The sequence below is a fragment of the Charadrius vociferus genome, unplaced genomic scaffold (genome assembly GCF_000708025.1).
Source record: "Charadrius vociferus isolate BGI_N301 unplaced genomic scaffold, ASM70802v2 scaffold54, whole genome shotgun sequence".
Lineage (NCBI taxonomy): Eukaryota > Metazoa > Chordata > Aves > Charadriiformes > Charadriidae > Charadrius > Charadrius vociferus.
In genome coordinates this window covers 3,836,465-3,853,229 of record NW_009648350.1, presented here as the reverse complement: position 1 = coordinate 3,853,229, position 16,765 = coordinate 3,836,465, and the positions used below count along the sequence as shown (strand labels likewise).

The 16,765-nt window shown below is 49.5% G+C and overlaps 1 protein-coding gene across 1 annotated transcript in view; it reads right to left on the bottom strand.

Moving 5' to 3' along the window:
• The window catches only part of LRRC75A (leucine rich repeat containing 75A), a 97,424-nt gene that overhangs the window by 56,508 nt on the left and 24,151 nt on the right, over positions 1-16,765 (bottom strand). The window contains exon 2 of the mRNA XM_009885162.1: positions 5,352-5,480. Within this exon, the coding sequence (XP_009883464.1) occupies positions 5,352-5,480 (129 nt within the window). The remainder of the gene's footprint in view (positions 1-5,351; positions 5,481-16,765) is intronic.

Here is a 16,765-nt window from a genome sequence, read left to right as displayed (position 1 = left end):
CAAAGAGTGCTGTGGATTTTTTTACGGGGGCCCTTTGCTCCTTACGCGTTTTGTGTTTTCAGCTCCTTTGCCTGGAACAACTCCCGCTGGAAACACGAGCGGCTGTAGGGAAGACACAGGGCGTCGGGGCAGCTCCGTCCCACGCCATGTGGCTTTGCCAAAGCATTTTATCCCCTTTCCCCTTTCACAGGGACAGACAGACATCGCCCTGAGAGCACCAGCAGCACCGACTGCCTCCTTTCCCTGGCACCGCGGGCTGTGCCTGTGGCCGAGCCGCTTTCCGAGGAACGCGCCTGGCACCTTTCCACAGGGCAGAGGTTGGAGAGAGGCAGGGAGATAAAAGACTGCCCCAAGGTCACGGCCGTGGGGAAGAAAACACTTGTTCAAATGCCTTTGATCCTGCGCAAACACCCCCTTGAACTGATGCTGGAAAACTTGCTGCACAATAGGAGCGTTTCCAGAAGAGCAAAACGACCTGTTCTAAAGCACAATAAACCCCCCCAAAAGGTTTAAAATAGCTGCACAAGGCGGTAAATACGGAGTGCAATCTCCAGGCAGTGGCTCAACACAACGTTCACATGCGACAGCAGCATTTATTCGATCTGAACGCTTCCCCAGCAGATAGCAACCCTGCACGGCACGGCCGGAGTGGGGTGGTTGCTCTCACACGGCTCCATCAGTGTTTCTGGAGGCACCGCGTGGTCCTGCTGCAGGCACGTCCCGGCCCCTCGAGGAAGGGGTACTCGAGACACCCCATTGCGGTTGAATCACGTTACACGTTTGTAAGTAAGGATGGGACCGAACCCAAAGCCTGACTTCACCAAAGTGACAAGGAGAAGAGTTTTCACCTGGCTCCTTTAGCAAAAGTCACCCCAACACAAGCGCTTCGGGGAGGGCTGGGATCACACCATCCAGCCTTTGCACGACCATACCCCGACGTCCATACAAAAGCTCACCCAAATGGTTTCCGCACTCGGGCTCATTCAAAGCACTCCAGGTTCCTCCAGCACAAGTTAAATTTCTTGCCTTGCTGCTGGTTTGAATTTGCTCGCTGGAATAAGAATCCACCAAACTGTGCTGAGCCACAGCCACGTTGGAGAGCTCAGGCCAACTTTTTTCTGGCCATACAAAGCAGGACGTGTTTACCCAGAGCTCGGAAAAACGATTCAACTTTTATTTTAGCTCAGGGGAGAGACCAAGGGGTCATCTTTAAGCTAAGGGTGGTATAAATAGAGGCTGAGTGGAAAGAGCAACGTACAGAAAGCCAGGGCGGTGCTCCCTCCAGGAGGGAGGAGGAAAGGGAGACCCCACAACTCCAAGCAGACATGTATTTAATAGAGCAGGTTAATAGGGACCAGGGTCCAGGTCAGCCCCCCGTTCTTCAGCCCCTTCTGTCCCACCTCCTTATGGATGTGGGCAAGTTCACAGCTGCCTCAACCCACATATTCACATATATTTGTGCCACGGGATGCAACGGCGTACTTTTGGCAGGCAGAGCAAAAGCCAAAACTTCTGCAGCCCTTCTGGCCCTGAGCTTTCTCCAGCTCTCGTACGCTGCTGCCAAGTCTCTGTCAAAGAAACTGCGGGGAGGGAAAGACGTCGGACAAGGAGGACTGGATGCTGGAAAATAACCCAGGTGACTAAGGCATGCTGGTTTTTGAGGACATAAAGAAAATCAGTGTCTTGGAAAATCACAACCAAACACCGGGATGAAATTACTTTTCACCCAGCAGCCTGAGCTGCCAAAGCAAACCAAAAAAAAACACATTTAAAGCACAGCCGGTGGCACCTAAAGCCTGAGCATGGCTAAGTCATGGACCAGGAGCTGCAGCACAGTCCTGCTGTTGCTGGACTTGTCACCTGTGCAGTCCCTGCTTCCCTCTTTCCAAGGCAACACCTGTATCCACCTCCCAGGGATGCTCCAGGGCTCAGCAACTGCCTGTGAGCCCCTGAGCATCCCTGATGGAGCGCCTCGCTGCACAGCAGAGTTATGGTGATATTTTCTTCGCTGTATCAATACAGCTGTCGCCGCTCTCATGAGAACACTTGCCACCTGCCAGCATTTGCCGCAGCGGCCTCGTAAGATTCTGCTGAGCCGGAGAAGTCATCCCTTGTTGCTCCAGCACCAAAGCAACTGCACAGTGCGGTGCAAGCCCTGAGCTGCGCAGAGTAGGGGGAGAGGACCAAGTGCATCCAACGAGCAGCATCTCATGCAGAAGAAGAGCCTCAGTGCTGCACAGGCTGGATTTATTCAGGTTTGCTACTGCCTGTTTTACCCCCACAGTTTGCTAGAAGCCCATGATTCAGTATTTGGAGCTTGCATCTCTATGCTTACCCTGGCACTAACTTCCTCACAGCATTTAATGCCAAAAGAAACATGCAGGGAGACACGCAAAAGCAGGTATTCGGCAGCAGAGCAGTTCGCCGTTGCATCAGCGGCCTCGGGTTATTTTTACGAGGAGCGCAGAGCGCACACTTGGCCGCGGCTCGTTAGTCTCCCAGGGCAAAACGCAGAGGAGAAACCAGCTTAGTCACGACACTTTGGAAAAGGGTAACCTCAGCGGGGGAACGGGGCCTCTCTGCTTGGAAACAGGCCCGTCAAAATAGGTTTCTTCAGTTTCCCATCTCATTACCCCATGAGGGAGGAGAGAGGAAAGAATCTTTTTCTCCATAAGAAAAGGGAGAGGGATACCTTGGTGTCCTTGCATGGGTTTAGCTACACAGCACAGGGATGTGTCTGCATCTTGAGCTCGCGCCATAGGACATGGGACATCCATCCGTGGTCTGCAGATGGAGATTTGGGTCCCTGATGTTCCTGAGCCATGCCTGCATGCTGCTGCAGTCACTCCACCCTTCCCAACACGGTTTATTGAGTGTAGAGAGTTTTATGAAGCACTTCCAGAGCCTGTTTCACACCATAGCCCAGGCAGACGCACCCCGAGCATCACCGCGGCTTTTCCTCAGCAAAATTAAAGGAATCTTTAAATATTTAAAAAAAGCAATTTCCCTCATTTTTAAATTGTGGTGGAGGTTATTATTAACGTAAAACATCCACAAGAAAGAGCAGTGAATTACTCTATCCCTTCATACACTCTTACAGGAAATTAAAGACCCATTTTTAGCAGTAAGTACAGGAGAGCGATGCCTGCAGGTCCCAGCTTGGACCCCAGCCCTATCGCACCGGGCACATCACACCTAGGGACCGTCCCTTCTCAAGAGCTTAAAAATTCCACGTGCAAATCAGGAGGAGGCATGAGATGGGTAAAGGCTTTGCAGTTCCGCAGCAGGGATGAGAACGGATGAGCTAGCTCTGAGTTTGCTGTCTCCAGGAGGGAAAAACAACCAACCCACCCCCCTCCCCAACAAAATCCAAGGATACAGAGTGCAACAAGTGTGCTTCTGGCAGAAATTCAGAGGCCTGATGAGCTCACTGGGACCTGCTGGGAGATACAAACATCCCCCCCCAGAAACACACGAAAAATATCTGAGGTTCACCGTGTGATCCCCAACGGGGGCTGGGTCTTGCTCAGATGTCCTGCCTTGAGATGTGGCTGGGACATTGGTGGTGCTGCCCTCCAGGAGGACCGTGGGAAGGGCTGCACCTCTCCATGTCACAGGAGATGGACCCACAGATGTCAGACACGCACCCCGCCTGGGGCATTCGCACCTCTCCTCCCCACTCCAGGTTACGTCAGCGTACGAAGTCTCACACGGTAATGAACCTGGACGATTGATGCCATGGCGCTGCTCCAGGCAGCTCTTTCCCAAGGACAAAAAGGCATGGGAAGGGTTTGGAGGACAAGAAAGGAGAGTGTTGGGAATAACGTAGCCTGGGAAGTAGTTCCTGGCGTCCCTCAAATATTGCTCCATCACATCTGCAAGCATGACCAGCACCAAACACAGGTTACAGGTCTGGAAAGGCTTCCTTTTTGCTCAAAGTGAACTTTTTGGTAGCTTATTGGTTCCAGACAGCAAGTTCAGGGGAGCCATGCAGCTCTCACACTCCCAGAGAAGCCGTTATGATGAAGACATCCCACCAGGAAGCTCTGCAAACCCTCCTTTGGGCTTAGTAGAAAACATCACTCAGCCTCTTCCTACAATTCACATCATTTGTTTTACATGTAACTTTAATTCCCGACAAGCAATGTGCAGGGGAGAAGAAAAACACAACCATGATAGATGAGCCTTCAGCTCCCCCACCACACTCTGACCTGTACCAGACAAGATAAAACACGGACAGAAATGTGTCTTTAGGAGGAAGCCCATTAATGGGAGTTTCAAGAGGACTCAAGGGAGCATCACCAACTACAGCTCCCACTCACCCTACAGTGCGCATGGTGCTTTGCAGAAGAAACACACCTTTCAGAGGAAAGGACTATCTTAGATGTTTGCAACCGATTCATCTTTGGTGCACGACATGTCACCACGACTGTAGTGCCAGGACACATCATGCTGATTCAGTGGAACTGTGCCATCCTCTCAAAAACTACAGGTAGGGAACTGCAGCACAGGAGGACTAAGCGATCAAAAATCCCCCAGAGATCTGATGGCACCTACATCTCCTGAGACCAATGTCTGGTAGATTTTAGTCTTCTCTCCTACCCTTCTTCCTCCTCATCCAGCGTGTTTTAAGAGATCAGACAATTCATACCTTTCTAAGCCTACACCGCTCTGAGAATCAGACACGGACAATATTGCTTATTTAAAAAAAAGCCTGGGGAAAGAAACCTTAATCATCCAAACAGCAAGTGGCCACCACGCGAAGTCACATTTACCACGGAAGAGAAGGGAGGGAGCCAGCCTGTGATTTTCACAAGCCCTTACGCTCCTCCAGCTGCCAGCGAGCAAATGGGGGCAAGCGTTTTAAGAGCCCGCATCTGCCTGGGGCTGCGCTCACAGAGAAACCTGCTCATGTCTGAGCCCAAGCAGCACACAGAGACTGCGCTTTTTTGGGAACCTGGCCCTGAAGGCACAGCCAAGGACTCTCTCGTCATTTGGGGTCATGATAAATATCGCACAAGGGTGAGGAACGGCCCGTTATCCTTGCGAGGCAGAAAGTGTTCCCGATGAGGTAAGGTCTTTAACACAGAAACACAAAGTGGCAGAAAGAAGAAATCATTTGCAAAACAAAGTGCTAACAACCCAAAGTACGTTAGGTGAATGTCACTTGGGCAGCTGGGAAGCCCCATACTGTGCAATCAAACCACGATCACCCATCAGGTCCTCTTGGCCCAAAGACACACACGCACAGCAGTAACTGGGAGACTTTTTCCCTGTCTCTCCATGCTCCCAGCAGAGCGGTTTCCCAAGCCAGCACAGTTATGGAGGTGTGATGAGACTGTGGTACCTACCGGTTTGGGGCAGTGGATGTATCTAGCAAGGCTGATGATCAAGTCATGAGTGATTGGATCCACCAGGTTTCGAAAGCTGGCGTATCGATAGAGGACATCATCCAGGGAGGTCGACTCCATTCCCAAATCCTGCAGAAAACAGGGTAAATGAGCAATATTAGATGTGCTATAAAAGCCAGCGGTAGCGTGAATCTGAAAATTAGCCCACGTTGGTGACGCCCATGAAGAAGCCAAGAAGAAAGAGATCCCCACACCACAGAACACAAGGAAGGGACACATGAGCACGTCACCCTGGGGAAAGCTGCACTCCTGTGCTTTATCTGCTCTGCAAAGAGGTGTTAGAGCTGCAGGATGAACACCCCAGTGCTGCTCACAAGCCATAAATCCATCAAGGGAACAGTACGCTTGCACCAAGGTAAAATCAAAGATGACTCCAGAGAACATGACAGCTTGATCAGCATGAAACTGGAATTGGAGAATAAATATAGCATAGATGTGCTCTGGGTCTGCTGTGCATAGGGAGGAAGGAATGAGCCTAAAATTGCAGCAAGGGTGGATAAACAGGGGGGAGTGGGGTCTGAAGAGCAAAGTGCTGGACTAGATTGCCCAGGGAAGGGGTGGAGGCTCTGCCGTCGGAGACTGGAGAAGGATGTGTCAAGAATAGTTCAGATGGAGCTGATCCTGCCCTGGGGATGGATCAGACCTCCTGAGGTCCCCTCCAAGACTATTTTCTCTGACTTTCAGTGCTCAGACATAATAATTTGAAGAATTTTGGCAGAAAACTCATCATTACATGAAATGTGTTAGTGCACAGGGACAGGGAGGAGCAGGGTTATATATAGCATACTCCTTTTACTTCAACTATTTTATCTCCACTATGTTTTGTTCCTCAGCAGCAGCTGATTAGGAGACAGGACATCACTCCTTGCAGATGAATGCCCATTGCAGCAAGGTCCTTCATCCGCCCCACAGGATGGCCAGAGCCAGTCCATCAAGAAGATGTGCCTCACAGGTCATGTCCAACACCAGCGGTCCAGGAGAGCTGGCTCATTTTCCAGCCCTGCCTTACTGGGTGAGCTTGAGCAAGCCATTTCCCTTTTGCCTTTTATTTTTGACAGGAATAAGATGTTTTGTATTTCTTTTCAAAGGCCTGCTTTCGTTTTTAAAGAGCAAAGCCCAGAAGAAATCTCCTCCACTTGGTACGGATTGGATTTGGGAAAATTAAGACCTGTGGGTCCTACTGCATTTCAGGAAATTCATCTCTCCTTTGGCTGTCGTATCAACTTTCCCATAGCAGAGACACCACCACACCTACCCCGAGGCATTTACTTTCCAGACGACCTCTACAAGACTCAAGTGGGCAGGGACATACCCACACTGAGACCTGCCTGCCACTCTGCCACACGTTTTGGAGAGACAGAGCCCCTACAGTACCAAAACAACATGGAAGCAGTTGTTTGACAGCCACCACTGAATAGTGGAGATGTAACTTGGTAAGGAAGAACTGACCACCACCATCGTTCCAGTGCAAACACTTGTGTAGGAAGCCACAACCTCAGGTCTTTCAAGGCCTCACTGGCAATGGCAGCTGGGTGTGTAAGCTGGTGGGTCTAGTCCACCTCTTAGTGTCTACTTGAACCAAAACACAGCACAAATGAGGAATCATTTCAACTATCCATGAAAAACCAGGCAGTGGTGAAATCCTCATATCTGTATCTCCACTAGCATTGAGGAAAACTCCTTCTGACCCCCGAGAACAGTCACGCTGGAGACAGAGACTTGTCCACAACTACATCAAATGCCAAGTCCTCCTCCCATGTAGCTGGTGGCATCTGGCGTGAAGAGTTCCGTGATGTTTGAAAACACACATGTGTCTGGGGGTGAAAAGGCCCACTGCCCAGCAATGGCAGCGCTCCCAGGGATTAGTCGTGGTGCCATCAAACCAAACTGGCCCAGTTCTGCAAAGAATTTGGGGCTGAAAAGAGCTGAGCTGCAAAAATGAGATAGAAGTTTCAGGTGAAGAAGGAATGAGCAATGCAATAAAACACTGCACAAAGGGGAAAGCATTTGGCACTCCGGTCCTCTTCTTAGGGAAAACCAACCGGCTACAGGGATGAAATACAGGAGGGGACCCCAAGGACAGGGGGTGCTGTCGTGTGGAGCTGGGGAAAGTAAAACATAAAAGTTATGTGTAAGGTGCCAGTAATAGAAAGGCGCTATTTGGCCATGTGGGAGTCTCAGTCTGGCTACGTGACTCAATAAAAATAAAATTAAAAGTGTCAGACACACAGCACAGGGCTGGGACAATCTTATTCACCATCATCCTGCAAAAAGCAGCCTTCCCGACTCTCTTTTTTTATTTATAGTTTCGACTAATAACTTGTTATTTATTGAACGTTTTGCACTTCTGCAGAACTCGCCATGTGAGGACATCAGAGCATCTCACAAACACAAATTGCACTTATCACCCACAAACGCAAGTACTTACAGTGCATTTAAAAGGAAGGCATCACATAGAGGCATTATCTCCCTTACAGAGCTGAGCAGAGCAACTCAGCGAGATGTTAAGCCCCGCAGATGTGAGAAAGGAGTCCCTCTCAAATATGTGCCACAGCCAAAGCCCCGCAGCTCTCAGCCCTCACGTATAATCGCAGCTTTTGCCCAAACAAGTAGAAGTGCAGTAGGGTTAGATATAGCCGCTGTCGTAGGAAATCAAAAAATCAACATGGCAGTAAGAAAGTAGCTTCACATGGTCTAAAAACTTAAAAAACCAAAAAAATAAAAAAGGGAAAGAAGATAATTACAGACCAGAGTAACCTCCCTTTGTACATATACACATGGATAAAGACCAAGCAGAAAAATAGAAATACAATTCAGAAGCTGCAACTATCAGAAATCCATGATCCCTGTCAGACCCAGGACACAGACAGGGACAGAAACATGCTGCCGAGGGTGGGGACTGTCCCCAAGTCCTGGCACCACTCTGCAATTCGATCAGCTTCGGCGTGTATCAAAAGCCCCCCGAGACACCCTTTCTCCAGCCAATGTCCCCGAGCTCGGCTGCTCCAGGGTCACAGTTTGCAGCTCACTATTGACAGCCACACAGGCAATTTGTTAATAATTTACATTAAAAAGGTCCCTTTCTCCTATCCCCAGTGTTTTAATACAGCAAATCCAAGCCAATAACAACTTGGCGCCCTGCAGTAAATTGGAGCCTGTCCTAAGCTCTGAGATGCTCCAGCCCCAGTGAACCACATGGGAAGGCACATTGGTTGTAGATGCTGATGCTCCATGACTTCAGGCAGGCTGAAAATGATCATCTTCACTTAAAAAAAAAATAAATCTATTCCATCTTAAGACAGTGGCTGTAGCAGCCAGAGGGATCTCACATTGCGTGCAATTACAGCTCATGCCGCAAACGAGGTGGCAAGTCTTCACCTTCCCTGTTATTTTCAGGGGCACCACCACAGCACTGACCGAGTTAACACCAGCTCCGCTGACTCTGTGGACTGCTAACGTGCCATTTAGTAAAAAAGTGCCTAGGCGGTTAAAAACCCCCACGAGTGGGGTTGTTCTCCCTTGCCAGGAGCACCAAAAAAGCCTCAAAACAACAAGTCCAACCGGCCACAAAACCCAACCAGCCAAGGCGCCCGCTGATTGCAAACACACCTAGTTTGGAAAATAAAGCGGCCAAACTGACTTATGATCTCTCTCATGGCTTCTGCCAAGTTCGCACTTAAAAAATAATGAATTAATCTCAGCGTTGGGACGTAGAGCTAAGATGTAGGCGTGCGCTGTGCTCCCCAGGAGCGGCACTGCGACGGCCAGGCCAGCCCACCAAGGCTGCTCCGGCCCCGTTGGGTTTAATTACGCTGGAAAAACTAATTCCTGCATTCAGGACCATCTTCATCCTCACACGTTTCGGCACAGCGCGGATCCACAGGTGACTGCACAGAACTGGGTGGGTTCAGGGGCTCGGGCTCCTTTGCAAGAGGGGGGGGAAAAAAGAGGTAGAAAAAAGGGAGAAATAGAAATTGTGGAGACAACGTAGGGCAGGGAGATCCCCAAGGGAACCTCCCACTCCTTCAGGGAGAGAAACACCTCTCGCAACAGCAGTGTGGATGTTACCTTCCCAGTTCGGTAGGGCTCAACATTAGGATTAAGCAAACGTGAAGTAAGAGCTGGATTTGGTCCACGGTCATATGGCATCGCTGGCAAACACCACGCACTACCGAAGGAGCTGGTTTTGGGGCTAGGTAGACGTAATCCCACACACGCAGCTCTCAGCAAACTGGGATCTTTGAGGATCAAACCAGGCTTAGCATCCCACCGCTTCCCTTTAAGCATCTCAAAACTCAGACAATTTTCTCTTAAGCTAAAATTAAAATGTAGAACCAATAAATCAGAGAATTTCTGCTCCTCTCTCCTGGGAGAACTTACATTTTTCACATGAAGTATTCCCTCCTCCCTCCTGGTACACATTTTTTATGCACAGATGTCTTTCTCAGCTGCTCCCTAAATCTCTCTGCCACACCAGCATTGTCTCTTTTCCACCACATGTAATATTTTAAAGCCACTCAAGGCTGAAATTTGTTCGAGGCCAAGTGATGAGCTCATCTGCAATTTAATAACTTAGCACCAGTTCACGCTGTCAGCAGCAAATCACGAATCGCTAGCGCTGGAGAAAACGCCCAGCATCTGGCTCGAGTCACTTGGGTGTTTTTCCAGCACGTTCCCTTTTCCTAGGGGATCTGTACCTGGATAGCAAGTGCAACTTTCAAATAGGAAAGGGTGTAAGGGCTTAAAATGATGGTATTTGTGAGCCAGGCAGGACTGGGGCTTTCTTGGTGCAGGCTGGAGGGGTGTTTTTCCAGCGCGCACCCATAACCCCTGCACTGCGCTGAGATGGTTTGGGAAGGTTTGCGCGTGTGCGGCAGGAGAAGGGGAACACCTCTGCATCCCTGAGCCACCTCCAGTCCCAACGGCCCCATCAGCACTGGCAGGAGAGGGCCGAGAGGACATTTCGGAGCAGCACATTCAAGAGCGTGAGGCAGCCGGAGCCAACTCCAGCAGGATTTGGGATTAAGGACACACAAACAAGCAGAGGAAATCGGGAACGCAGAAGTGACTGAAAACAACCCAAAGGCGGCGAGTGGATCATAAAGCACCGGGGAAGAAGCTGCCGACCCTGAGGTTAGGCAGCTCCCTGCAACTTGAGCTGCTGCCCCCGAGTCCGTCTTACCCAACCGCGCTCCCTACCGAGAACATCAGCTCAAGTCTTGCTTTGCCCGGCAAGGCTAAGGAGCGGGGAGAGGAGATCACTTTGGGACTAAGTACAAAAGCAAGAGTCTTGCTCAACTCATTTTGCTGCTGCATCCTCCCTGCCGTCACTCGTGACCTTCCTGCAATTTATCTGATTTGTTTCCAGCTTTAGGAGGCCAAGAGAGCGTCAAACCACTCGTCAGTCCTCAGGGCTGGCTTACCCACTGGAAGGAAAGCTTCCTGCCACCAACTAGTTGTGTTCAGCCTCCACAGGAGGAGTCTTCTGCAAATGTTGCAATGCAAAGCTATTAGAATTTTAAAACAAACAAACAAAACAAAAACCAACAAAACAAACTCCACACCTCACAAAAAATAACCCCAAACAACAACAACAAAAAAAAAAGCGAAGGAAGTAGAAATTTAAAACAAAGTAGTCCAATAGAAAAATGTAATGCCTCCCTCCACAGCAGCCAACAGTGGAAACTTTCCAGCTACAGCCATGAAAGGCATAAGAGAACCCAGTTATTTCGGAAAAACACCAAGCCAGGTGAGAGCCCGCGCGTGGTCAGGCCTGCTGCCCTGCAGAGCTGATGCTGTGCTAGATGCTCTCTTCAACCTGTGTCCCTTTCACAAGCAACAACCACAGAAACAGCCCTTCCACCCAGAAACCAGCCCAAACTAAGAGCTCACCATTGACTTCCAGAGAGGTGGGGGAGTCTCCCACTCTGGAGACATTCCAAACCCACCTGGACGCCGTCCTGTGCAACTGCTGTAGGTGACCCTGCTCTGGCAGGGGGTTGGACTAGATGATCTCCAGATCTTCCAACCCTGAGCTTTCTGTGATTCTCCAGCCCAACACTACCCAAGCAATGCTGTTTTCCCAGTGAAAAAAGAAAGATATTTTTGGGAGCTGTACCCCCAGCTTATCTTTCACTAACGCCAGATAAAACAATTTGTTATTCTCCTTCTGCCACCTGTCAAATGCAGCACAACAGCAGCTAACAGTTGAGCAACAGGCTTTTGAAGCTCCAACCCGTGTTTCCGTGAGACGCAGCATCGTGTAATACTCCCCTAAGCCACAAGGAGCCGTAAACAACGGAAGTCAAGCCCATTTTTGCTTATTAAACTATTTATCACTGCAAATTGAATTGCAATTAGAGGAAGATTCAGCAGGTCCATGTAAGAAGTCATACAAGCAAGCAGGTTATGCTGTTGCTGCTTTCATTAGCACGGAGAAAATGCAGTTACCGGCTGCCCAAATGAGGTTACTGTGGAAAATATCACCCCGAGCTCCTGCAATCACGGCTGCTCATAAATATCCTGAGAGCTGCTATTTTGGCCAGCACCTCTTCCAAAACTGTTTCTTATCTCCGCTAATAGCCAGGGCAGCATAACGAATTTGCAAGCAGAGAGATCGGTATTATAAACAAGGGTCAGGCATGAAGGAAGAGATGGATTAATATTGTGTGCGATCAATCATCTGCAGCAACTTATCTGGGAAAAATGATTTCATGAGGTGAGCATTAGCAATGTGGTGAGTAAGGTCAGCTCAGAGAGACAGGCATGTGAGATGTGGCTCAACAGCGAGCACAGTGGGGGTTGCTCAAAGACTATGGGGTTGGTTTTCTTGATGGAGGACATATTTAGCTGCTCAACCCCCATGCCTTGTGAAGTACCCCCTTGAAAACGAGCAAACAAAATAGTTCTCGCGTTTAATCCTTCGGATGTTCGACTCTGCCACAAATCCTCCAATGTCTGGTTGACTTATGGGGTTAGCAAGCCACCGTCAAACTTGGACTTGCCAGCTGCAATCGGCCACGGCAGGTCACGGCGTCTAGGATCAGCCTCCACCTGTTTTACACGTGATGACGTCTCCAGCATTTGCTTCGCAGCTCACAAGTTTGGTGCTGCTTTACCTTCCTATGAAACAAGACGAAGCAACGTGGAAGGGCGCTGCTGGAAAGATTATCTGCGTGGTGCATTTATTGCAGCCCAACAGCCCTGGGCATCCACATACCTCCCCTATAAACCATCTGTTTGCGCGCTGCAATGACATGTTTTACACATGCTATAAACAGGTTAATTCTTAACTGGGTATCCAAAGGAAACAAGGCTGAAATAGTCACACTGTCCATCCACCTCCTCCTCCTCTTCCCCAAACAGCTTTTTAACATATGAACCAATTTCGTGGGTTGAGAAAGGAGTAAAGTATCTGAAAGGTAATGACTTTCCAACAGGTTTTGGGGAAAAAACAGACCTCGGCAATGCAAAGATGCCCAACTTTGCACCTCTGAAGAGGGCAGGCAGCAGCTAGCAGCCACATGTGGTTTGGCTGTGACCAGGCAGCCAGCCGGTGGTGGGACCAGTAAGTCTGGATGGGGCGTTGCAGAAGGCACCTTGGGAACCTCCAAACAAACCAGCAATTGCTACTGCAAATTTCTATGTCTAATCCACCAGAATGGTGCAAAAAATGGAGTTTAAATATGTGGGATATTTTCTGTTTAAGAAAGTAAATATTGGTTTGGAAGTAATGATTCCTCATTCAAAAGCCTCAAGCGAGGGTGCAGTTAGAGAAGAGAGTGAATGTTTCAGGGAAGAAGTAAACATTTCCCTGGCAGATTGACTCAAATAATAAATGGTGGCAGCTTGAACCCCCTCCAGGAGGCTGGAATTATAGAAACTCGGAGAGCTGGATTAATGGGCAGAGATACGATGCCGCCATCCAGATAATAAACAACTGCAAATAAGAGATTTGCAGAAGAATGCACTGCGTTTATTTTAGACTGCAAGGCAAATGCAATTACCCCAGTTGGAGTTTGGCCAGACCGCAGCTAACAGACTTCTTCAGGAAAGTGCCTGTGGATATTTAATGAGAACAGATAGCTTCAGCTACCCATCCCATTTTGATTTACAGTGGGATCCCAGTATAGAAAAAGCTTGGGAATGCTATCCGGGGAAGGTGACTCCAGGCCTTCCTTTGAACAATTAAAAAAATTTAGATCCATCACTGCCTTTAACACAAGCGTTTGTCTTAAGCTTACAAAATATTATTCACTCATCCCTTCTAAACCAGCGGGAGCTGCCCACATCCCGGTTTCCCATCCAAGCTAGTGCATCAATCCGGGGCCGTCGCTCCAGCTGGGGCTCCAGCCCCAAGCCAGCATCCTGCTGGCCATGCAGGGCCTGCACCAGATGGCTTCTGGTGGGACTCACCACTTCTTCCTCCTGCTCCCCAGACAGATGGGGGACAACAGCAACCTCCCAGTGCTCTCAGCCCTAAGGCGCAAGAGCTGCTTTCGCTCTGCACCGAAACGTTCTCAGGGAGAGTGATCCCCCGCGGTTTGCCTCCTGCAAAGGAAAGATGGGGCCAGAAAAAGCTGCAGGTCTAAGGGCAAGACATGGAGGAGGCTGTGAGCAAACACACCGGTCTCTCCAGTTTGCCAATAGCCAAGTGCAAACACCGAAGGGCCGCTCTCACGGCCTCCTCACCTCCTGCTAGCCAACTCCACCCAGAGCCCACCACATTACATGGCTAAAATCCAAAGAAAAAGGTTAATGCATCAACCCGGCAAGACGCCCACCCTATTAACTCTGCTCTTGCTGCTGGAACTCCCATTAACAACTCCGCAGTGAAGCATTAAAAGGCAATATGACAAATTTAATCAAACATCTGCCATTTCTTTCCTCATGCGCCTGCTCAAAGAGCTTTCTGGAGCAACCCAGCTGCTGACTGGAGCATCCAAACCACAGGTCAGAAGCAGAATTTCAATTTATCATTCTTTTTGCTGTGTGACTGGTGCCTTTGACTATTAAAGGCAGTAGGAGTTGCTCAGGGACTCAGCACGGGTCAGTGGCTGATCCCCAGGAAGAAGGCTACGCACCTCTCCCCCCTGCCATCTCAAACGCAAAAAACAATACTTATTTTCCCTCGCTAAAGTCCCCGAGATCTCTGTCAGAAAATGGACTCACAGGGCAGGATACTTCTCATCTCCTGTCAGGTACAGATCCAGGCTTGTCACCTAAGCTCACTCTACTGTCAATTCATATGAAGATGGTGATTCATCCTGTTCGAAGGCAGCTGGGCTGAGTCAGGCTCTGGATGTGGCTGTCTCTACCAGTTATCTGCCAAGAAAAGCCCCTTTAATTAGCTTATCCTAGACATTTAATGTTTAGGCAACTGGAGCAGGAAAATCCCACTCGTACTGTTCTGACCTTTGTTTTCCAACACAGCAAGCGCAGAGCTCTGCGTGGCTTTCATACCCACTCTTCCAGCCAAAGAACAGCCCCATCTGTTTTGCAGCTGATCATCCACCAACACTAGTTACGTATTTTAAGTCTTGCTTTAGGCCCCCACTGTTTCGCTGGACGTAACTGGGAGCTCAAACAAGTCCCGTCCTTGGAAGGTGACAGTAGATGCCTTACGGGCACTGAAGAATTTTATTTGTGCATGCAGATATTCTACCATGTTGTGTTTACATGTGCTAAATACACACACACACATCTTTATAATAAGTATTTATGGGAACAACAACAACAAAAAAGGCAGAACTGAGATCCTTGCAGAGAAGGGGAAGAGGTTTCCAAACAGAAGATGACATTGTCAGATGGGGAGGAATCACTCGTCTTCATAATTTCCACTGCCGGTTAGAGACCGCCTCGGTGTCTGCGCACACAGTATGTGAACGATTCCTGATACAAGAGCAGCATTTACAATCACACGCCTTTCCCTGTTTGAAATTACAGACCACTCTCCCCGCACACGCTACAATTGATGAGATTCTTGGAGCAACACCGAGTCTACAAGCACTTTGCGCAATCTGCTCCTTATCCCCCACCTGCACATACTCCGTTTCATTAACAGTAATGAGCCAAACACCCTCGCTTTACACATCCCTGCAAATATCTCTGCTAAGGGATACGGTAAGAAGAAAGTCCAAAAATCTTGACTCAGATGGCTCAACATTAATAATGAGTCAAACAGGCAACAAGGCTTGAGCGACTGTGCTGTCTGTCCATCCTTCCACCTCCGTCCTTCCCCAGGTAACTCTGTGTGTCAGCCAGTCTCATTAAACTGTGGGAAAAGGACAAAAGTCTCAAAGGTAATTAAGATCCTGTAGATTTGGGGAATGGGAAGGAAGAGACCCCAGTGAGGAAGGACCAGGACTTGGCTGCAGTGCACCCTGCACGGCAGCAGATGGATGGACAGGAGGACAGATGGTCTGCAGCTGGGCCAGATGGTCCACAGCTGCTGTCAGGGTTGCCCAGCTGGGACCTCAAGGAGGACACTGGAAGCAGCTGGCTTTTCCACAGAGCTGATGTGATGGACAACCAAGATAAGCTTGCAGGAAAGCCAGCCTCACCTGGTCCCGCACTGGGGACCGCCCTCTTTTCTAAACAGAAAAGATGAAAGAACAGGAGTCCCCACCTCTCACTGTCGCCTGCTCTAATCCAGCTGCTTTCTCCAAGTTGCCCTCACTTCACAGATTAACACAACACGGCATGAGCTGCCTGGCCCTGGCATTAATTCTGTTGAACCTGCCTCTGGTTAGCGGGAAAGCAGGATTTATTGCCTTGGCCCGCTTGAGGCCCATCTCCTGTTTCCAGCAGCTGCCACCATGAGAGATTTCAGGAGGAGGTCAGCACGGGTCTCCTTCTGATGTACGACAGTGCAATCCTGCTCACCGGGAGAAAAGCCCTCTCTGAGCACCATGTAATCAGCTGCTGCCAAGAGAAGGAGATCCCAACACAGCCAAGTACAGAAGGAATTGCAAATAATGGTTGAAAAGTCACATTTGCTTTTCTACCCATTCAAAATGCTCCGTTCCGAAGATCTCCCCTCCTCTCCTCAGCCAGCAGAGCTGTTGCAAACCAACGGTGGGAAAAGAAACTTGATAATTTCAGGGGATCAACCAGGCCTGTGGTAGCAGCGCTGCAGTGGGGATTACCCACACCTACCCGATACGGGGGGTTTGTTTTGATGTACAGCTCTGCCAAGCAGTGAGCATGCAGACAGCCATGTGAGCCACCGGGAAACAACCCCACATCATCCCCAAGGACCAAAATTCCCAGGCATGTCACGCCAAACCTGCACCGTCAATAATGGTGTTACCATATCACCGGGAAGCGTCCTGGACCCCCCCCCCCCACGCCCC